The 22713-nt window shown below is 35.8% G+C and overlaps 2 protein-coding genes across 2 annotated transcripts; both read right to left on the bottom strand.

Moving 5' to 3' along the window:
• Nucleotides 1–395: 395 nt before the first annotated feature.
• LOC149138358 (LOB domain-containing protein 15-like) lies at nt 396–4605 on the bottom strand. Its single transcript, XM_089446997.1, has 5 exons — nt 3549–4605; nt 3197–3334; nt 3036–3097; nt 2365–2617; nt 396–1165 (listed from the first exon to the last, which is right to left on the bottom strand). Exons 3-5 carry the CDS (start codon nt 3047–3049, stop codon nt 839–841), a joined length of 594 nt encoding a protein of 197 aa, XP_089303123.1. The 5' UTR covers nt 3050–3097; nt 3197–3334; nt 3549–4605; the 3' UTR covers nt 396–838.
• Nucleotides 4606–11052: 6447 nt separating this feature from the next.
• LOC149138357 (uncharacterized) lies at nt 11053–15525 on the bottom strand. Its single transcript, XM_089450341.1, has 7 exons — nt 15229–15525; nt 14863–15126; nt 14205–14718; nt 13333–13595; nt 12781–13059; nt 12143–12385; nt 11053–11070 (listed from the first exon to the last, which is right to left on the bottom strand). Exons 1-7 carry the CDS (start codon nt 15523–15525, stop codon nt 11053–11055), a joined length of 1878 nt encoding a protein of 625 aa, XP_089306467.1.
• Between the last annotated feature and the right edge of the window lie 7188 nt (nt 15526–22713).

Here is a 22713-nt window from a genome sequence, read left to right as displayed (position 1 = left end):
AAACACCGGGCATGGTAATATTTTCCATGAGACACCGGGTTATGTCAGTTTTGCCTAAAAGTTTATCTGAAAATATTATATATTTATTGTGATTTTGTTCCCTGCTACTGTCAAATTAGGCTTTCAAATCTATAAAATATTTAAAGTGCTCAATAGTTATGAGAAGAACACACCACCTACATAAAAGGCACCATTATTAGTTAAGCCCGTGATTCAGATCTCAGAGATGAGAGAGCTACCTGAAGTTTTAACTTCAACGAGAAGTTCATCCATTTACAATGTAAAGAAACACTCGCACCGTATAAATTTACTGGGCAAAGTTAAAACAATAACAAAAATGAAATTCTGAATTAACAACAATAACAAACAGTAAATATTTTAAATGAAATTCTGAATTAACAACTATAACAAACAGTAAAAATTTTAATTTTAATATTTAGAAATCCTTGTATGCAATCTTTTTAATCTCTAAAAGGCCTCCAAAGACTAAATAGTAGTACTAAAATTTAAAAGCCAGACTCAGCAGCTGTAGCCTAATTAATATCTTAGAAGAACAATATCGGCTTTTGCTAGATTGCAAGGGCTCTCCATACCTTTTTATATGGAAATGCAATTCAGGTTTACAGTCCTCTAAAGGAGATTTTATTATCCAATATGAATGAATATTGTGAGAGTTTTCACTCACTCTTCACAAATATTAAAACGCTGGCGATATGATAATGGCGATAACCTGCATGCCTGCATATATCGAAATAAAGAATTCTCATCCAATTGTTAGAGATGGTTTTCTCAGAATGATGACTAGGGACCATGCTATTGATTATTAATAGTTGTGGTGTCAGCCATAGTAATTGGAATGGTCGTTCATGGCAGTATAGTCGGTAGATGCACTGCCTTGGGAATAAACAGCAGAGGAAGATGGCATCATTGAAGCTTGATGAGAGGATTGGCCAGGTGGCTGGTGGTGCATGGCTGCTGCCTCTGAGCGAAATTTGTATCTCATGATCTCTGCTCTCACTGAGTTGAGCTCTGACTGTAGGGACTGTGCTTGCTGTTGCAGTGAGGATATGGCTCCCATACATCCATACACTGGATCTCTCAGGCGAACGTTGGCTTCATAAACCAGGCTGTTCGCTGCATCTGCTCGCTGGCTCTCGGGGACTTCCTGTTCAAGCCCAACCCCACAAGAAGGAATCAAACACCAAATAAAAATGAAAATTGCACATATTCATTATAACAATATTTTTTATCATCATGTCACTCTTCCACTAATACTCTAGCGGCCTCCCACTAACAAGGAACTTCACTCTTCCACTAATATTCTAGTGGCTTCCCACGAGCAAGTAACTGAAACTATGGAAATTGTACATATTCATTATAACAATATTTTTTATCATTTTGTTACTTTTTCATTAATACTCTAGCCGCCTCCCAGGAGCAAAAAAACTGAACTTAAATCTAAATAACCAAATAACAATCATTCTGCCCAACCAACCTAAATAACCCAATTCCCCAATTCACTAAGATATGAACCTTTAACAATCTCTTAACCCATTTAAAATAAAATAAAATAAATTCTCATAACTAACTCAATGACTAAACCATCATCTTGATAATAAATTATTAATTATCAGCATAAAAAAATTCATTAAAAAATGCCACTACGTTATTACGAAGTGAAGAGAAGTTACAGTTATATGCCAACATCCTTGATAGGAGCTTAGCGAAGAAGCAGAATGCCCCTCCTCCACCTTTACACTAAAAGCCAAGAACAAGTTTTAATGTGTAAAGCTAATCTGCCAAAATTTAAATTTAGACAAGTTTTAATATGTGTAAAGCTAATCTACCAAAATTTAAATTTAGATCATTGTTACACCAACTACTAACACTTACCAATCAAAAATTAAACTTCAATCATCATTACAATGACTGCAACTAAAACACAACACCAAAAACCATTCTACTAATAGTTACCCATCCTCTTACTAGCTGTATGGCCTAATATATCCTTAAGATTTAGAACATTTAGGAGGTAGAGGCATATTAGGCTAGGTTTAGATTGGAGTTCTCAGGAGATCAGATGTATATGTGGGTATTTTTATGTAGATTACAAATTTTGGAGATATTTTGTAAATTGTAAATTTTAGAGATATTCTAGAATTTGATTATTAGAAAATGGTTCAAACAACAACTAACATTCTGGAAATATAAATTCACCATATTAGAGTTAGGTTTAGATTGATATCTTGGTGCAATAAAACTGAAACCAAACCCTTAAGCTTTGGAGCCTTAAGATATTAGAGGTATATTAGAACTAGGTTTAGATGGGTCTCTTGGTGCAATAAAATTAAACCAAACCCTTACCAGGAGCATCTTGGACACGTTGCTTGCACCGAAAACCTTGTGAACAGACGCAAATTTTTGAGGCTCGTGAGGGGAAAAATATGGCGAGAATGGGCACTCCTGAGCACAGCGCCTCCTCAGGAGCTTGCAGGCCGCGCATGGAGTGATGGTGTTTAAAGTCCCCGGGGGGCCAAGGATTTTCCTGCGCCCCATGCGATCTGCATCTGCTAATTGCTTAAAACTCGCTCTCCTGGAAAAGCTCTCAAAGTTTTCCCTGAACCAACAAATTCAGACAATAAGTAAGGAAATTTAAATCGTTTCTATTCAAATCACAAGATCTTCAAAACCCAAAGCACTGAGACCATTGTTGAAATCTCAGATTAAATGATAAATTAAAAACCCAAAAGCATTGAGACCATTGTTGAAATCTCAGATTAAATGATAAATTAGATCTCTAACTATCTTTTCCTGAACAAAGTTGAGTCTAGGCATGGGTCAGTTTTGGATGGAAAAATTATATGGTAACCAATGCAATGTTGGATAGAAGAATGATATGGCCATGAATACTATCACCCAGATTGAACAAGCTAAATCAACTTAGACAATATCGCTTTAACACTATTTAAAATAGTTTAATTTCCCCAAAATAACTCCCCTCAGATAAAATCTATAAAATTGTTATTTCCATATACCTTTCTCTGGACATTCAAACATGCTCACGCTTGAATTATAGGCTGGATCAGGTCTCCTGCCACTGCAACGAGGGTGATATAGTTCAGTCCATTAAACATGAAACAAATTTAATTTCAAATTTTCTAGGAACATTTTAGCAACACAACTCATAGGGATCGACCTAAGGCGCAATAGACGTTCATGGACTGCAAATCCTTATAGAAATCAGGACCAACCCAGCAATAAATCAGGGCCAACCCCTTGGGTTCTGGAGCTCTGATCAATCCAATAAAGTGATAACGTCTTATCAACTGTTTCTCTGCAAACATAGAAATAATAATTAGATTTGTCTCTAGAACGATCTGATCTGTCTGCTTTTAATGAGAAATCGATATTGGAACTCGCAGAGCGACTCATTTTGAACAGCTAAAAACGACAAGGTCACTAAAGACATGATAGACACTCAGGAATTACTGTACATTAGCCGTTGGAGGGACAAATAAACAGTATCAAGGGAAGAATCCGGTACATACCTTCATTAATACATAGATCCGCTACAGTAACAGTCGTTGAACATTCTATTTGTCCATGGGAAAAATTAAACAGCAGGGGAAACCCTAGGAATTCATTCATACGATCTGTGGTGCTCTGAGAGAATGGGTTGTCGAGGGTCCCCCAATTTTCTGTACTTGGCTTGATATTCAAGTAATGAGTGTTTGTTGCAGGCGCAGAAAGAAAAGACTAGACTTCCCTGCCACTTCTTTCAATCCTTAAAGCAAGCTATAATCTCGACCTTCCTTTCTTGATTCTCCTCCGCCTGTCAATTCTGTGATATCACCCAATTTATTTACACACGAAATATCCCCCTACCCTAGCCCACCCGTGACTCGAAACCAATGTGGGCCATGGCCGTGATGTCACCACCTGCACGTTTTCCTTGGGAAGTTGTGCGCATCAAGCATTCGGACCCGCCATTAATCCCTCCCTTCTGAACTTTGGCAGGAGCCCAATTCCCTACTTGTATCAATCAATGCAGAGGGAATGGATACCTGATTACCAATAGTTGGGCGCTAAGTATATTGTGCGGGATGAGCTGTTGCAGATCAGTGTACGAGGTAGGGGAAATTCTTTTTATATATAAATGATGACGAATCATTGACCTAACATCAGCTATAATGTTGTAATGGTAAGTGGAGTCCGGAACCTGGAAGCCAAACGGGTGGTGGTTTGAACTTTGACTGAGAGCTCTACTGCAATGGCCGCCTCACAGCTCATTCTTGACTGCACTGCCTGCTTTGGCAATGGCAGAGGGGAGTTAAAGAAATGGAGAAAAAATTTAAACCCACCTGCTTTCTTGTTTGACCCTTGATTGCAGCCGAGGACGGCGGACCGCGGTTCTCTCCTTGCCAACACCCTCTGCACGTTACCAGCCTTTTGGCCTCCGATTCCCAAAGCCCACCCTGTGCTATATTTCTAACCTTTAATACACCCTCTCGCTTGCATTCATGGCCACATCCATGCATTAATGCCAACTCAGAGAAGCAACATGCATTAAACCCAACTCAGAGAAGCAAAGATTTAATAGTTATTGTATTGGTTGATTGTCTTGGGTAAAGGAGTGGCACCATGTTAACTTCATGGTGCCCTTGGAGTGCAAGCCTGGACTTTAATTGGGTGCAAAATATATTGGATAGCTTGACGTGCAATGCCCATCTATGATTTTAAAATAGTCAACCTAATTTTCTCCCCGCCTTATGAATGTAAGGTCATCTATACGCCATATTTCATTATTTACTTTTAAATGGTACGATGAACAGAGAAATTAATTATCCCATGAAGTAATTTTTCCAATGTTTTTTTTAATCATTGAAATTTGATTTATAAGATTTAAAACACTTTAAAGTTAATTTTCCAATGTTTTATTGATTCATTAGAAATTTGATTTATAAATGAATAGTTAGCACTTGTTTTGTTTAAAAAAAAATTATAAAGTTTGTGGTGATTTAAACTCGATAAAATATTTTTTTTGGTTAGATTATTATTTTTTTATTATTTAAAATATGTTTTGAATGGATAAACGAATTCAATGCTTTGAAAAACTCTTATGACAGTTAGATTATAGAAAGTTTACAGTTAAAATTTATAATTCCAACAAATTTAAGTCAAACTCCACCTAAAAATATACCAAAAAATCCAAAATATATAACACAAAATTACAACTAAAATTTACCACTTCATAAATATAAAAAATTATGTCATAGTATAACTCAAATTAATTTAATTTTCTTAATAATTTTAATCATTTAAATACTTTAACACACCAAAAAAATTAATAAAAAATTGATTTAAAATTATAATTTTATTAAATAATAAAAAAATACTTAATATATTTTAAAATAATTTAAATGATCAGATATAGTATTTAAATTATTTAAAAATAATTAAAATAAATCTTATTTTCTTAAATAATATGTATATTCATATTTATTAACCATCGATAGTTATTTAAATAATTTGAATTAAATTCAAAATCAGATCAATTAAATAATATAAACCAACAATATATCCAACTTATTCCATTCTATTATCACTAAGTCAAATATAAGTCAAAATTCCAGATATTAATCAACATGGTATTTACCTAGGAAAATGTTTTGTGAACCTAGCTGGTAGCAAAAGGGTTCAAATCCCAAAACATAGAGCAGGTGCTATCTCATTCATTAGTTTGGATCTGATACTGGTATTAGTCAATTTTTGGATCTCGTATCTAAGTGTAATAGTCAATATCTTGAAAGGTACTATTTGTATATATATAAATTTGCATAGAGAAATGTGAACTCTAATGAAAGAAGAATTGAGATATGGATTGTTTAATTTTTTTTGGGAGAAGAAATTCTGAGCTATATAGATATAAAGTTTTATTTTGAAAACTAAGAATTTAAATTAATTTTTTATAATATTTAATAAATTATATAAATAAAATAATTTACAACTCCCAATACTAAATGCCTAGAAGACAAAGGTACTAGATACTTCTAAGGTACTTTTAGATATAAATCTAACATGGCAAATCGCAATATTAAATATGGACTATGTATGTACTTTCCTCTTGTGAGGGATTTAATATTCGGGCATATCAGATGTCTAACTCAATATTTAGATTTTAAGGCATGGTGCACTTGTTTGACATTATCTAAGCAAGATCATTTGACTCAGGTACTTTTTATGGGGTGCAAGATTGGATATAGATTTGGTAAGGTACTTCTTATGGGCCACACAAATTTATACATATACCTTATGCTCAAAAGGGAAATTTTAATACTTAAATATTATTTTGTTATGTTCTTTTTGGTGATTAATTTTTAGGTTGGTGAATGATACCTAATTTTATTATAAATTTTAGTGTGTATATATATAGAAAAAATTGATATAAAATATTGTATTTTACTTTCTATTTTACTTTTAAATTTTCATGTGGAATGACAATAATAAGTGATTGCAAGTCTTATGTGTCTTGGAGTAGTTTTTATGACGAATGCAATATGATTGGGTTTAAGAAAGGTGGAAGTATAGGCTCGCTCGCATTGTTTTTCTAACCCATCCCAACTCTATACTGTGCTATGAATCCTTAATTTGATGTTTAGTGGAAATTATGGAAAGAAATAATCTATGTGTATATTAGGTTAGGGTCAAGAGTGAAGGATGAATTATTCTTGCTTGGAGTGGAAGGCACTCAACTTAATATGATATAGGATCCATTGACAAGATTGGTCACGGTATTCTAATCTTGAAACACCTAGCTATTTCTCTTCTCCTTTGGTATTTTCTCCTCAATTTAATTATATTCTACCTCTTTATCTTAGTCCTCTTACTACTTAATGTTCTTGAAAGGGTAAATTGGGAGTGAAACTTCCCCCTATTGAGAAAGATTTTGTCTCTCTATTTGTAGTGGCACCGTTGTTACACCTTTCCCCCTTTCCTTTTAAAAGTAGAAAATAGGTGTTATCTCTATGCATTTCCCTCCTCATAGATGTTGCATTCATTTCTATTTTGGCAACTAAATATGGAAACACTCAATAGAGATCAATAACAAGGAATTGGTAAAAAATTATCTTGTACAAAGTCTAAAATTATCGTCCAAAACTTCTTCCAAAAAGCTTTATGTTGTATAACTAGACCAGAGAAGGATGCCAATTCAGCAACTAATATTTCCATTCTAGATTCGATGCTCAAGTCAAAGAAGAAATAACCCAAATAGAGACTTCAATCAGGGAAAAGAGAAAAAATATCTCCGAAGAAAAAAATAAGAAGATTTTCTAGGACCATTTATACATCTTGGCTTCTCATGAACCAGGGATACCAAAGTATTCAGGCTAATAAAATGGATTGGATGAGCAAGGCTTTCATTTCCCAAATAGTAGAGAAAAAAGGCTTCCAACAATAGGTCATCCTCCACAAACTAAATGTATTAGATTATAAATTTGAAACATAATACTAATATTGTAATTTCACAACCCTAAAGTAGTGACAATGATGAAATAATAATTTGTAAGACTTTCCTTGGTTAGAGAGAACTTGTTCTTTCTAAAACACAAATGAGATCGGTAAACCATTTAATTTTATAGACCAACCAATTTAAAAAAACAAAAAACAAACAAACAAACAAACATTTAGCATTGGCTATTTTCTTTCTTATTCTATATTATTATTATACATATAAGATTTTATATAATTAACCATTCAAATAAATTATAAAATTATAAAATTTAGTAGAGATTTTTTATTGTAAATATTTTCTAACTTTATGTGATCTTATTTTCCATCTAACAAATCAATCAAACATAGTTGTAACACTTTTATATGCTTAAATGAAGGGAAATTTTATATTTAAACATATTTATAATGTAAAAAGGAACACAGATATGTGCGATTTTTTGGAAGTTTTTTTGGTGGATTTTTTAGGTCTAATTTCTCTAAATCCCGCTATAATTTATTGAAATTCATTGAAATCACAAGTTTGATGGATAACCCCTGCACAATAGAAATGCTCTAGAAATTTTTCAGGGTGCTCAATCCATAAATACAATCAAAAAATAGTTTAAATAACACAAATCAAGATTTCACCACAAATTTTTTCGCCAGATTTTAACACGAAAAACTCAAAAAAATTACACTAAAAACAACCCATATCAAAATAATATTTATAATATATATAAGTTTGTATCTTATTTTTTTTAAACGGTACATGGATGTCATACCGAAAGGTAATATGGTACGTGGATCTCATGCCTAAAGTACTTTTTGTTTTAATATTTTGTTTGAGAAAATTTAAAAATAGCGATTACTTTATTTATACTTAAGAGGAGTGACCGTGCGCATTGGCTAATTTGTTAATATCTCTTTAGAAATAATGCGGGGATCTTATGATTAAGGATAAAAGGCACAACGCACGGATCTTATGATTAAAGATACAAGGTATTGTTTGGATTTTGCAATGTTGTGATTTAATCTAATAGAGGGATTTTATGATTAAGGATACTAGGTATAATGGAGGGATCTTTTATTAAAAGCATAAGGTTTTGTTTGGATTTTTAATTTGATGTAGGGATTTTATGGTTAGGGATATTAGGTTTAATGGAGAGATTTTATTATTGAATATAGGTTTGTTTGAATTTTATAATGTTATGATTAATTGTGGGGAGGCTTTCTAAGATAAATATGTGAGGTTAGATATTAGAGGTTGGATATAAATTTATTTTAAATTTATTTTTTTTATATTGTAATTTTGTTTTTATTAATAAATTTATGAGTAATATTTTAGATAAAAGAAAATCATAATATACATATCACATTAAAATATAAAACATATAAATAGTACTTATAAATTAGCATTTTTATAAGAAGATTCTTAATTATGGATATCCACTCTCATTTACCATGGATATTATTAATTTTTAAATAAGTTTTTTTACAGTCTTATTGACCAATACCATGGCTTATCAATACCACATATTGAAAAATCATAACTCAATTAAAAAAAAAACAAAATTAATTTAATTTTATAACATTTTTTAAATTAAAGCTTAATACTTACAATAAACATACAATATAACAAGATTCTTAACCATGGATATTTACCACCATTTTACCACGAATATTATTAACTTATAAATAGGCTTTCTGACAATATCATGGCTTATCAGCACCACTTTCCCAAAAATCATAACTCATATCAAAATTAAAACATTTTATAAATATTTTATTTTAAATTTATTGTATGGAGAGGCTTTCTCTAGCTCCCTATGATAGAGATGTTGTAATGTAATGCCCTATTTAACATTTTAACTAAGTAAAAAAATAATAATGTAATGTAAACATTTTAACTAGGTCAAAATAAAATAAAATAATAAAAATAACAAATAACAAAATAAAAATAACCCTATAAAAATAAAATAAAAATAAAAATAAAAATGAGCCATGGTATTGAGAAACCATAGTATTCTATTTAAAGGGGGGAATTAAACCATCATAGATCCATCTTAACTTTGGTTCTACCAAGCACCGAGAGTGATGGTCCCAACCCACGTAGCCCTTCTCCACGAACAACAATACGGGAATTACGTGGTAGTTAATAATGAACAACAGATTTCTTTTGGATATAAGTCGATTCGCCGGCGGTTGAATTTATGGATTCTATAATTGTCCTTTGTACCTGTACAGATGATTGGTACCTCTGCCCTCCGTTGATTGCCAACTGTCCTCCCTCAGATTTCTCGTCCCGCCTAGGTATGGGCAATCAAACCCTCACTTGGTCGTTTGGTTTGCACATTTCGTTTGGGTTCTATATGCTCTGCATGCTCGGTGGTTTCTGGAGGTTTCGACCTGGGGTTCTGCTGCTTGTCCTCTGACTCGGAATGCTGCCCGAACGTTGCTCCTCCTGGTCTGTTGACAATGTCGACTCGGTAAGGTCCGGTCTCCCCTGTTCCGTTCTTGTCCCTGACTATTCACTGGATGTCTATGGTCCGCGGTTGCGTCTCTGTGCTTCCTGTAAATAATTGTATTAATGCCTGTGGTTTTCCTCTCTCTGTCACTGTATTCGATTACTGGTGGGAGCTGCTTCAGATGTCCGTCCTCAGGGTTCTATTCATTCCTCCTCGTTCTCAGGCAGGATATGGTGTCAACTTTCTCCGACGCCTTCATCACTCACAAGGTACGTTCTCTGGTTCTATGCTATCAGCTTTGTCATTTCCTTCTCTCAACTAGCTAATGTATCGACTCCTTCGTGAGCAGGGTATTCTGGTGGAACTGCTTCGGCCATGGCTCACTAATGTCAGGTAAAAACTTACAGATATTTGATGTCGTCCTATTATATGCTTCGTCCCTCCTTGTGAACCATTTCTTATTTTTATGACACTGTTTTGTGACTACAGGTCTGGTTCCTCGAAAGGATTCAAAGCCTAGTGGCTTGGTTGGATACTCGAAGTGATTCGAAGCTTGGCGGCTTGGTTGTCCCAGCTTGTCATGGGTAGCAACGTTTCTATGCTCTGGTCGCTTTTGTTTTTTTTTTTTGGTTCAAGTCTGGTCGGGTTTTGTCAAGTCGGTGTGTCAATGGCTTGTTGCGCCGCTGACAGTTACAGTCTCGGCTGTAGGGTTTACAATTGCTACTTCTCTGTTTGGTGTCTGTAATTGCGTCGAGGGTTTCTAACCCCGTGTGGTATCTTGCCAAGGAATTTGGCACGGAATTTGTAACTATTGAACGGTTTTGGTTTTGACCGGTATATATGAAATGAATGCACAAAAATTTCTGTTTTCTCTTCTGTATAAATTTAAACGCATAGAGCTATGAATATTCGTATGTTGTGCATACCTAGCAATGTCTGAGATTAATTACTTGCTTGTCGTTTAATTTGGGTCGGGTCTTGATAATTCCGCCTGTAGATTTCTTGTAAACTGTAAGTGGCTTTTCGTCCCTCGTCCTGGGGGTTCCTTCGTGTGTTGTCTAGACTTAATTCTCTCGTTGGACCAGCGTAGCTTGATTTACATATAACCATACACCTGTGAATTATGTCACACACAGAACTATACTATACAAAAGAGAAAAAAACGGATGCTATATTGTATAACAACTCAAAATAGTCTAGAGATGCTGGAGAGGCTAGAGTGCACAGAATTTTTGTAACAATCAATTTTTTTCATTACCCAGAAAATTGAAGAAGAAAGACTACTGTGTTCTGTTCCCCTTTTAACAACTGTTAGGTGACTTTCAGTTTCTTTACAACCGCTGCCAGTTATGTTTTGATTAGTTACATCAGTTTTGTTCAGAACTTTTTCTTTGTCGTTCGTCATTAACACAAAGACAAAATTGGTTGTTTTAAAACTCTAATCCTAACTAATTATAATTTCTACCGTTCCTAATTACTGTTCAGTTACTTGACTTAGACAGCTTAATCAAATAAAAGAAAAAAAAAAAACACATTATCCCTTCAACAAATTTACTCCTCCGTCCCCTTCAGAGACCAAACAGCCTTCCTTTTATCTCGTCCTGTCAGCCAGATGCTCCTGCATCAGGCTCCCGGGGTAAGAAAAAGTCATGGCTCCGTTCCATGAGCTCCTCCACAGAATAACCAGCCTTCTGTATCTGCGCCGCGTCGAGCCACGAACTGTCCTCGATTGGATGGTTTTTCCACTTGACGAGGTATCGTAGATACTCCTTCCTGCGAGTCTTCTTGGCTACCTGGGTATCGAGAATCTTCTCGATCTCATGGGGTTGAACCGAAGGCATGTGCCTCATCCAAGAACTGTCTCCAACTTGGGTGTCCCGTTTTGGCCGTACCACACTGTCGTCCTCTAAGTTGGCAGTATATGGGAATAGGTTTGCCACATTGAAAATGGGTGATATGCCTATATCAGGTGGCAGCTGAATTTCATAAGCGTTGGCTGAGAACTTGCGCAAAATTTTACAGGGGCCAATCTTTTTAAATTTTAGTTTATTATATGCGCCTTTAGGAAACTGTTCTTTGCGTAAGTGTGCAAGGACTTCGTCGCCTATATTGAATTGGACTTCCCGTCGCTTTAAATCTGCTTGTTTTTTGTATCTCTGCACGTTGTCTTGCAACTTTAGCTTCACCTGTCCATGTAGTTCACTCATTTCTTCCGCAAAGTCTTCTCCGTCGGCACTCCTTCGCTCCAACTTTCCCAAATCTCGCAGTTCATGTATCCCTCGAGGATGCATGCCGTATAAGATTTGAAATGGACTGTGTCCGGTGCTACGATTTGGCGAATCGGTATAAGCGAATTCTGCCTGAGCCGGAGCACGATCCCATAACCGTGAATTTCCCCAGTCAAAATCTGTAACAAATTTCCCAAACACCTGTTCACCACTTTCGTTTGTCCATCAGTGTACGGATGATATGTAGAACTGAAGTTCAACTTTGTGTCCAACCTTTTCCACAGGGTGCGCCAAAAGTGTCCTATGAATTTTACGTCCTTGTCAGAAATAATAGATCTGGATAGGCCGTGTAATCTAACAATCTCTGTGAAAAACAGGTGAGCTACATGAGTGGCATCACTAGTTTTTTGACACAGAATAACATGCGCCATTTTTTAAAATCTGTCTACCACCACCGTCACTGAGTCATATCCTCGCTGTGTTCTAGGTAGTCCCAAGACAAAGTCGATGCTGACTGAGTCCCATGGCCTGCTTGGAACAGGTAGTGGTGTGTAAAGTCCAGTATTTTGACTATGTCCCTTTGCTAGTTGGCATACTTTACACCTGTTCACATACCGTTGTACATCCCTACACATTCTGGGCCAGTAATAAAAGTGTCCGAGCTGCTCCAAAGTCTTGTCTATGCCGAAATGACCGGCTAGACCCCCGCTATGTTTCTCCCGTATGATATTTTCCCTCATCGAATAGTCCGGGATACATAACTGTCCTCCTCTGAATAATAGTCCTTCCTGTATATTGTAATCCAACCATGGACTTGTATTTCTCAGCACGGGATTCTGACAGGCTTCAAAGGCTTCCTTGAAGTCCGTGTCAGCCTGGTACAAATATTTTAAGTGTTCGAACCCTATCACCTGTATTGTACTTTCCTGTAAGAGCAAAGCTCTTCTGCTCAAGGCATCTGCCACTTTATTGGCTTGCCCACTGATGTGTTTTAGCATGAAGGTGAAACTCTGCAGATACTCTACCCATTTGGCATGCTTATGGTTCAATTTGTGCTATTGAATTATATATTGCAGCGCTGAATTATCAGAAAATAACACAAAATCATTGCCCAGTAGGTAGTGTCTCCAATGCTTTAAAGCTTGGACCACGGCATAAAATTCCTTGTCGTACGAGGAATATTTATGCCTGCTCTCGTTCAATTTCTCACTAAAGAATGCCACAGGTTTATCTTCCTGACTGAGCACAGCACCAATGGTTGTCCCGCTTGCATCGCATCGAACCTGGAAAAGCTTGTTAAAATCTGGTAGCCTTAAAATCGGCCTCTCTGTAATCTTCCGCTTCAAAAGCTGAAAACTGTTCTCTGCTGCTCTGGTCCAACAAAAAGGCGGACTGGCCTTTTTAATGGTGTCTAGCATTGGTGCGCAAATTTCACTAAAATTTCGTATAAACTTGTGGTAAAAACTTGCCAACCCATGAAAGCTACGTACCTCAAACAAGCTCTTCGGTGACGGCCAATTGACGATCACTGCGATCTTTTCTGGATCCATCTTCAATTCATTTTCTGCGATTACAAACCCCAAATAAACTAGTTCTTTCTGCAGGAAAGTACATTTCTTCAGGTTTATCAGTAGTTTGTTCTGCTGTAACTTCTCTAGCACTCTTCGAACATGTTGAAGGTGCTCTTCTTTCGTTCTGCTGAAAATCAAAATATCATCAAGATATACTATCACAAACTTACCAATAAATTCTTTTAACATCTCATTCATCAACCTCATAAAAGTACTAGGAGCGTTGCTCAAACCGAACGGCATGACTAGCCACTCGTACAGCCCTTCATTGGTCTTGAAGGCTATTTTCCACTCGTCTCCTTCTCTGATCCTGATCTGATGATAACCACTCTTCAGATCAATCTTCGTGAAATAAGCTGCCCCACTGAGACAATCCATCATATCATCCATTCTGGGTAAGGGAAATCTGTATCGAATGGTGATTTTATTAATAGCTCGTGAGTCCGTACACATCCGCCATTCTCCACCCTTTTTAGGCACGAGTACTGTTGGCACCGCACAAGGGCTCAAGCTTTCTCTGATCAACCCCTTGTCCAGCAGCTCTTGCACCTGTTTGCGAATCTCTTCGTTATCCTTCGGGCTCATTCGATACGCTGCTTTATTTGGTAAGCTGGCTCCCGGTATGAAATCGATATGATGGCTAATACTCCTCTTGGGAGGTAACTTGTCTGGTAAGTCATCAACTACAATGTCCTTGAATTCCTCTAACATCTCCTGAATCTCTGTAGGCAATTCAAACATTTTTGTGTACAACAACATAGTCTTAGCTCTCCTCACGACAGCATAATTCACTTCATTCTTCTCAATCTGTTTGATAAACTGTTTTCCACCTACTAATAAGGCTTTTCTTCCACTCGCTTCTGTTGTGTCCTCCTCTTTTATGGGTACAAGCGTATGCTTGACTCCATCTTTCACAAATTTGTAACAATTCGACTTCCCATCATGTACCACCTTCCGATCATACTGCCACGGTCTCCCCAGCAGTATGTGGCACACGTCCATTAGCACGATATCACAAACAACCTTGTCTTGGTACTTGCCAATGTGAAATTCAACCTCGCACTGTTCATCAACTAATAGTTGGTGGCCTTTCTGCAACCATGACACCTTGTAAGGTGTAGGGTGCTTAAGTTGCCTTAAGCCCAGCTTCTCCACCATCTCGGTGGCAACCAAGTTGTCTGTACTCCCGCTGTCTATGATCAATTTACAGCACTTCCCATGTGATTTGCAAACTGTCTGGAACAGTGCCTTCCATTGGGTATGCTCAGTAGCTTCCTTAGCTGGCTTTAATAGCACCTTGTTCAGAACCAAAGCCTCTCCTGTTTCTGCCACATTTTCTACTTCCTGGGGCAGTGCCTCAACTTCCTCAGGCTGTGCAACAAATGTTCCCCTCTGGCCAGCTTGCTCTGCTTCCGGGCATTCGAAGGATCTGTGCCCCCACTTATGGCACCTGTAGCACTGGAAGTTAGCTACCCTTCCTCGGCCATTTCCTCTTCCCCGCTGATATGGCTGTCCTCCTCTCGTGCTATCTCCCTTCTCTACTATTCCTAAAGTCCTGGAGCTGCTGCCCTCTTCGCTGTTACTGGCAGTTCTCCCTCTGCCATAGGACTGTCCTCGTCCTCTACCATTTCCCCGTCCTCTCCTATTATTCTGTTTCCTGTTAGTCTTTTCTTTAGCCCTTACAGCACTTTCAAAAGCTTCTTCTATGTTACGCAGTGAAAGAATACTAATCTCATCCAGATTTCCAACCTCAAACCGTTCACGTATCATGCTGTCTTCTTTGGAGTATCATCAGTATAACCAGCCCTCAGGTTTACACGATAAAATTCTTCTGTGTATTCCTTTACGGTCATACCCTTCTGTCTTAAGTTTTGTACCCGTCGGTAAAGCTCAACCTGATAATCTTTAGGCAGGAATCTGCCCTTCAGCTTTGCCACCATCCTTGGCCACTTCTTTATCGGTTGTTTATTCATTCTCCTTCTGTCTGCCTGGACACTATCCCACCATAAGGCAGCGTGTCCTTTTAATTTGGTTGCAGCAAATCTGACTCTTTTGTCCTCACTAATCTCTTCGTTTTCAAAATACTTATCTAACTTGCTTATCCAATCCAGCAGAACATCTGTGGACAGACTACCATCATAGTTAGGAACCTCTGGTTTAGGTTTGCTGCCGGCTAGCAATACCGATCTCAACAATTTTATCTCTGGGGCTTCTTCATCTGATCTGTCTGCAGCAACTACTGCCTCCTCCTCGCTATCATCTCCAAGTTCTGGGTCTCTTCTCCTTCTTGCCTCCACTGCCTCTAAGCGAGCAGTAAGGGTCCTTATTTCTTCCCTCAAGCCCTCATCGGATGCTCTGCGCACACCTCTTCCACGTCCTTGTCTCTGAACCTCCATATCCCGATTCTTTCAATCAACTGCTCTGATACCACTTGATGGTCCCAACCCACGTAGCCCTTCTCCATGAACAACAATGCGGGAATTACGTGGCAGTTAATAATGAACAACAGATTTCTTTTGGATATAAGTCGATTCGCTAGCGGTTGAATTTATGGATACTGTAATTGTCCTTTGTACCTGTACAGATGATTGGTACCTCTGCCCTCTGTTGATTGCCAACTGTCCTCCCTCGGATTTCTCGTCCCGCCTAGGTATGGGCAATCAAACCCTCACTTGGTCGTTTGGTTTGCACATTTCGTTTGGGTTCTGTATGCTCTGCATGCTCGGTGGTTTCTGGAGGTTTCGACCTGGGGTTTTGCTGCTCGTCCTCTTACTCAGAATGCTGCCCGAATGTTGCTCCTCCTAGTCTACTGACAATGTCGACTCAGTAAGGTTCGGTCTCCCCTGTTCCGTTCTTGTCCCTGACTATTCACTGGATGTCTATGGTCCGCGGTTGCGTCTCTGTGCTTCCTGTAAATAATTGTATTAATGCCTGTGGTTTTCCTCTCTCTATCACTGTATTCGATTACTAGTGGGAGCTGCTTCAGATGTTCGTCCTCAAGGTTATGTTCATTCTTCCTCGTTCTCAGGCAGGATATGGTGTCAAATTTCTTCGGCGCCTTCGTCACTCACAAGGTATGTTCTCCGGTTCTATGCTATCAGCTTTGGCATTTCCTTCTCTCAGCTAGCTAATGTATCGGCTCCTTCGTGAGCAGGGTATTCTGGTGGAACTGCTTCGGCCACGGCTCGCCAATGTCAGGTAAACACTTACAGATATTTGATGTCGTCCTGTTATATGCTTCGTCCCTCCTTGCGAACCATTTCTTATTTTTATGACACTGTTTTGTGACTGCAGGTCTGGTTCCTCGAAAGGATTCGGGGCCTGGCGGCTTGGTTGGCTACTCGAAGTGATTCGAAGCCTGGCGGCTTGGTTGTCCCAACTTGTCACAGGTAGCAACGTTTTTATGCTCTGGTCGCTTTTGTTTTTTTTTTTTTGTTCAAGTCTGGTCGGGTTTTGTCAAGTCGGTGTGTCAATGGCTTGTTGCGCCGCTAACAATTATAGTCTCAGCTGTATGGTTTACAATTTCTACTTCTCTGTTTGGTGTCTGTAATTGCGTTGAGGGTTTCTAACCCTGTGTGGTATCTTGCCAAGGAATTTGGCACGTAATTTGTAACTGTTGAACGGTTTTGGTTTTGACCGGTATATATGAAATGAATGCACAGAAATTTCTGTTTTCTCTTCTGTATAAATTTAAATGCATAGAGCTATGAATATTCGTCTGTTGTGCATACCTGGCAATGTCTGAGATTAATTACTCACTTGTCGTTTAATTTGGGTCGGGTCTTGATAATTCCACCTGTAGATTTCTTGTAAACTGTAAGTGGCTTTTCGTCCCTCGTCCTGGGGGTTCCTTCGTGTGTTGTCCAAACTTAATTCTCTCGTTGGACCAGCGTAGCTCAATTTACATATAACCATACACCTGTGAATTATGTCACACATAGAACTATACTATACAAAAGAGAAAAAACAGATGCTATATTGTATAACAAATCAAAACAGTCTAGAGACGCCGGAGAGGCTAGAGTGCATAGAATTTTTGGAACAATCAATTTTTTTCATTACCCAGAAAATTGAAGAAGAAAGAGTACTGTGTTCTGTTCCCCTTTTAACAACTGTTAGGTGACTATCAGTTTCTTTTCAACCGTTGTCAGTTATGTTTTGATTAGTTACATCAGTTTTGTTCAGAACTTTTTCTTTGTCGTTCATCATTAACACAAAGACAAAATTGGCTGTTTTAAAACTCTAATCCTAACTAATTATAATTTCTACCGTTCCTAATTACTGTTCAGTTACTTGACTTAGACAGCTTAATCAAATAAAAGAAAAAAAAACAAACACATTATCCCTTCAGCAAATTTACTCCTCCGTCCCCTTCAGAGACCAAACAACCTTCCTTTTATCTCGTCCTGTCAGCCAGATGCTCCTGCATCAGAGAGGGATCAAATCTCTAGATGCATCTGAACTTCGAATCTACGGAACACCTAAAAGCATCAAATCTCTTGATATGCAAACATGTCTTAGAGTGAAAAGATATTTGATCCTTCTTGATATTTGGTAGATTTGAAATTAAGATAGATATAAGTTTTTTAGTGTATATATATATATATATATATATAATATGTTTGATGAATATTTTTTATTAGGTTAAATATAATATTATTTTAAATTCTAAACATATTATAATATATTTATTAAAAAATAATATATTATTTTAAGAATGGAATTAAAAGAAATAACATGTTCAAGTTAAATTTAATTAATATAAAATTATATTATTATTTAAATATTATTTTTATTTTTTATTTATACTTATTTTATTTTACTTTAAAACATAAATATATTATAAAAATAAAAAAAGGAAATAGTTTAATTTATTCATTGTAATAGAATTTTTTAATTAATAAATATATTGTACAAAATAAAAAAAGGAAATAGTTTAATTTATTCATTGTAATAGAATTTTTTAATTAATAAATATATTGTACTATATATATATGTACCATTGTAAATAAATATATTATTTAATTACTTATTATTAATTATGTTAAAATATATTTTAAGGGTTTGGTTTCGCTAAGAGCTTATGTTTCTCAAATTTAAGGAAATAAGTTAGTAGTCCAAAGTCTACCTCTTTACTAACTACTAGTGGGTAATTACAAGTGACATGGTTTTCCTTGAATAAAAGTGATGAGTCAACCTACATTAGTGGATAGTAGCTAGTGATGGTTGCCCCCACTGTTGGTTTGGAAAATGAGTTATGATAGGTTTTCGCACTCTTTAGGGAAAAAATTGTTAGGTAAATGTATGGTACATAAGTATGTTTTCTTTAGCCCACTGGTTGTAGAAGAGACAGTGATGAGGTGTACAATTAAGGCACGCTCTGAGGTGAAGGTCACTACAATCATTTTAAGAGTTGGTGTGGCCTAGGCCAGGTGTAATATGTCTTTGGGTTCTAGTTTCTCAAGCCAAACATTAAGCATGCAGTCATCTTAGGGCTCACACAACTTAGAAAGAAAAAAAAATGTGTTGTATTTAATTAATTGGATATAATTTTGGTGGTTATTTTGTTATCCCCTCCATCTCAATTATTTATTTATTTTTTTCGAGGAAAAAAAATCATATATTTTTTATTTAATAAAATTGAATCAAAGTATATATCTACTTGGTTCCAAGAAACTCTATTTAGTTCAATAACTATTAGAGTCTTCAGAAAAGAACAAAATGGTCCAAAAGGTTGTACATGACAATGTCAGCCCAACAAAGTTTTAACAATCATCCCAACTAGCCTAGAAGAGAATAGTGATATAAGGGGAAAAGGCAAAATTTGTGTTGAACTCTCTTACCTCCAGCCAACCAGAATCCAAGTTTTTGTTTGTTTGTTTCACCTCAATTTAAGTTTACATGTAACATGATAAACTCATAATAGATATTCTTTATTATTTAAACAATCACTTGTAAATCAAGGCATATATATTCCTCATAGATAATATAAAAATATTTTTATGGAATTGTAACATAATAATAATAATAATATTTTTTGTTAATTTTCCTTTCAATGTTTCAAGGAGTATGTTAAAGGTTTCTTGTGAGTTACGTAAAATAAAAATATGATTTATGTATTTATTTAATATAAAAGCCAGTATATATTCATATTAATTCTTATGGCGGAGAGGGATCAAGGTGTAAACCTTGAATAAAACTTGAGGAACTATTTGAACCATCTCAACCCTTATAGATCAGTAGTTTATATGGATCTAAGTTAGTTTAATATTTATGTATTAAACATAAATTATTTAACTATAAATTTTCATTCATATGGTTTTTTTATATTAAAATGTAATAATATAAAGATATTTAATATAGTTTGCATAGTTTAATAATTAAATACCTAGTAATTTGACAGAGACAAAAAGTTTTCATAATATTACATCTCTTCCATAATGGGTTGGGCCTCTCCCCACAATAAATAAATATATAGATTTTTCTTTTTTTTTGTATGTTAAATTTCTATTACTAATAGAAATTTACATATGTTTACGGCGAGAGGCCCTCTTCAACCCGAAATGGAAGAGATGTTGTAAGGTTATGTTATGTAAACATTTTGACTAGGTCAAATTACATAACAATAAAAATAAAAATAATTTACAATTATGTATATATATATATATATATATATATATATATATATATATATATATATATATATATATATATACATATATATATATATATATATATATATACATATATATATATATATGGAGTAGTCTTTAAGTGCAACTTTTTAGAGTTTCTGGTCACCCTCAAAAACCCCTGGGACACTTCGATTGTTAAGAGTTCACATATCAAACTTGTGATTTCAATGAATCCTTACGGAATTCTAGACAAATGAGATCGAAAAACTTTCCAAAAAGGCACACTTAAAGACTACTCGATTATTAATAAAAACATTTTGACTAAATTGAAAAGAAATTTGATCTCCCTCTGTGCTTGGTAGATCCAGAGTTAATATGGATCTAAGTTGGTTTTAACAGTTTTCTATCAATGGTTTGGCATATAGGAAACCAAACCACTAACAAAATAGAAGTTTATCAGTTTATAGAGAAAATATCCATGTCAAAAGTATATAACTTTTCTAATAGTTTAATATAATTATATTATGATGATGATTAATCTACAATAAGATCTATATGGTTTACCACACCCTAATAAGGTAAAATATTAACTAGAATTCTTTAACATTTTATTTATATGTTAGAAAACCATTAAGAGAAGCATTATAAGATCACCATATTTTTGCTCACTTAAAAAGTCAATAAGGTTGGTAGTCTAACAAATATTTTGAAAATTAGATCGAATATCAATATATGATGGAGAATTTAAGAGAAAGTTTGTTTCATCTTCCACCCTCTTTGTGTGGAAAAGGTGACAGATTCCTTCATTCTATGGTGTTTTGGGAATTGAGAAACTCTCAATTTCACTATGAAACTCATGAAAATTAGGCTTTTATCTTAGCAATGTTCATTTTCTTTTTAGGAAAATAAATATTTTTTTATTTTTGAGATTGTGATTAATCATCTCCTTATAATATCATAGTTTAAATTTCCCTCTAACTCTTTATCACCCCACAAATTCTCCTTAAATTTTGAAGTAATAATATTTTTAATATTATTCTTTTTGTACAAAATGATCTCCTCCTTTATCCCCCAATGGTCTAGCCATGTTGAAATATGCAACTAGGGACAAATTCCACTTTGGGAAGCTCATTTGAAGAATATGATTATTGGATTGAATTCCTCTTTCTGAGAGGTCCAAAATTGGCCTAGGGCTCACTAAATTTGGACAAGGAGAAATATTATTTTGAAGGTCAACCCACACATGTGCATTTGGTCAAAGTTTGCTTGGGGTCAACTTGGGTAAATTGATCTCTCTCCATTAGATATAAATAGGAGTGATCTCCAACCCCTAACACATTCACAACTTAGCATTCCTTCCCTCTCCTATATTTATTGGTTCATACAAATTGCATGGTAGCCTATTTACTCCACACATGTGAAGGTTTGACTGGGTGTTTTTGTTCTCTGTGTTGACCGAGTTTCAACCAGCTTTTACCAGCATTGACCGAGCTCTATTTGACCTCATTTGATTGCGCTTTTGGTGGGATTCTCTCTATTACAGAAGACCGCATATCTTGGCATGATTTTCAAGGATTTCTGGGTAGGTTGACCTACATTAACCGCATGTTTGTTTGACTACAGAGCTGAATTTTAGTTTGACCAAGTTTGACTATCTCTTTGCAGACTATTTTGGATGTTGGTTAATCTTCAAGGAAGTTCCAGTTAGTTTGACCTTGACCAAGCTCAAAGATGACTCTTTTCTACTGCATTAACCACTATTGACTTTCTGGTTGGGGTTGTTGTTGACTAAGAGCATAATTGCATATCTTAATTGGGCTATTGATTTGACTAAGGGTAGTGGTATTACATCATCTATTTGGAAAGTCAACTTTGACTTCGACTTTTTATCATTGTACACTATTGGATATTCCTTTGTTGTACATTTGATATTTGATAATAAGAAGGATTGATCAATGGTTTTCCCCATCTTGGGGTTTTTCCATAATTTGATCCAAATTCTTGTGTTCTCTTGTCTTGGCTTGTATTTTGCATTTTATTTTTCATGTTCTATCTATAGTTACTATCAATGTGAACTAATGGTATTGTGATTGCTATTGGAAATTAATGTGGAAATTGTAACACCCTCCCCCCACATCTACCCAAGTAACCAGCCAATCAGGGTAAACATGTGATGAGAGGCTACTATGATTGGATTCGACCTCCTATGTGACCTTAAGGAAGTGGAATCGACAGAAACATAACACACAAACATTCAACATCAGCTTCAGGACCCTCAAGAACTAATCCAACACTTCAGACAACTTTCCCTTAGGTCCCATTG

This window comes from Pinus tabuliformis, chromosome X (genome assembly GCF_031772625.1).
Source record: "Pinus tabuliformis cultivar Carrire ecotype Pingquan chromosome X, CPIR1, whole genome shotgun sequence".
Lineage (NCBI taxonomy): Eukaryota > Viridiplantae > Streptophyta > Pinopsida > Pinales > Pinaceae > Pinus > Pinus tabuliformis.
Note: the sequence above shows the minus strand (reverse complement) of the source record. Positions and strands in the feature narration are given on the sequence as shown.

Coding starts and splice junctions, on each gene's coding strand:
- LOC149138358 (XM_089446997.1), bottom strand. Junction 1,166..2,364: donor ACGTGTCCAAGATGCTCCTG/GTAAGGGTTTGG, acceptor GGGCTTGAACAG/GAAGTCCCCGAGAGCCAGCG.
- LOC149138357 (XM_089450341.1), bottom strand. CDS start 15,525: ATGATACGTGAACGGTTTGAGGTTGGAAATCTGGATGAGATTAGTATT. Junction 15,127..15,228: donor GAGGAAATGGCCGAGGAAGG/GTAGCTAACTTC, acceptor TTTGTTGCACAG/CCTGAGGAAGTTGAGGCACT. Junction 14,719..14,862: donor AGCACCCTACACCTTACAAG/GTGTCATGGTTG, acceptor AGACCGTGGCAG/TATGATCGGAAGGTGGTACA.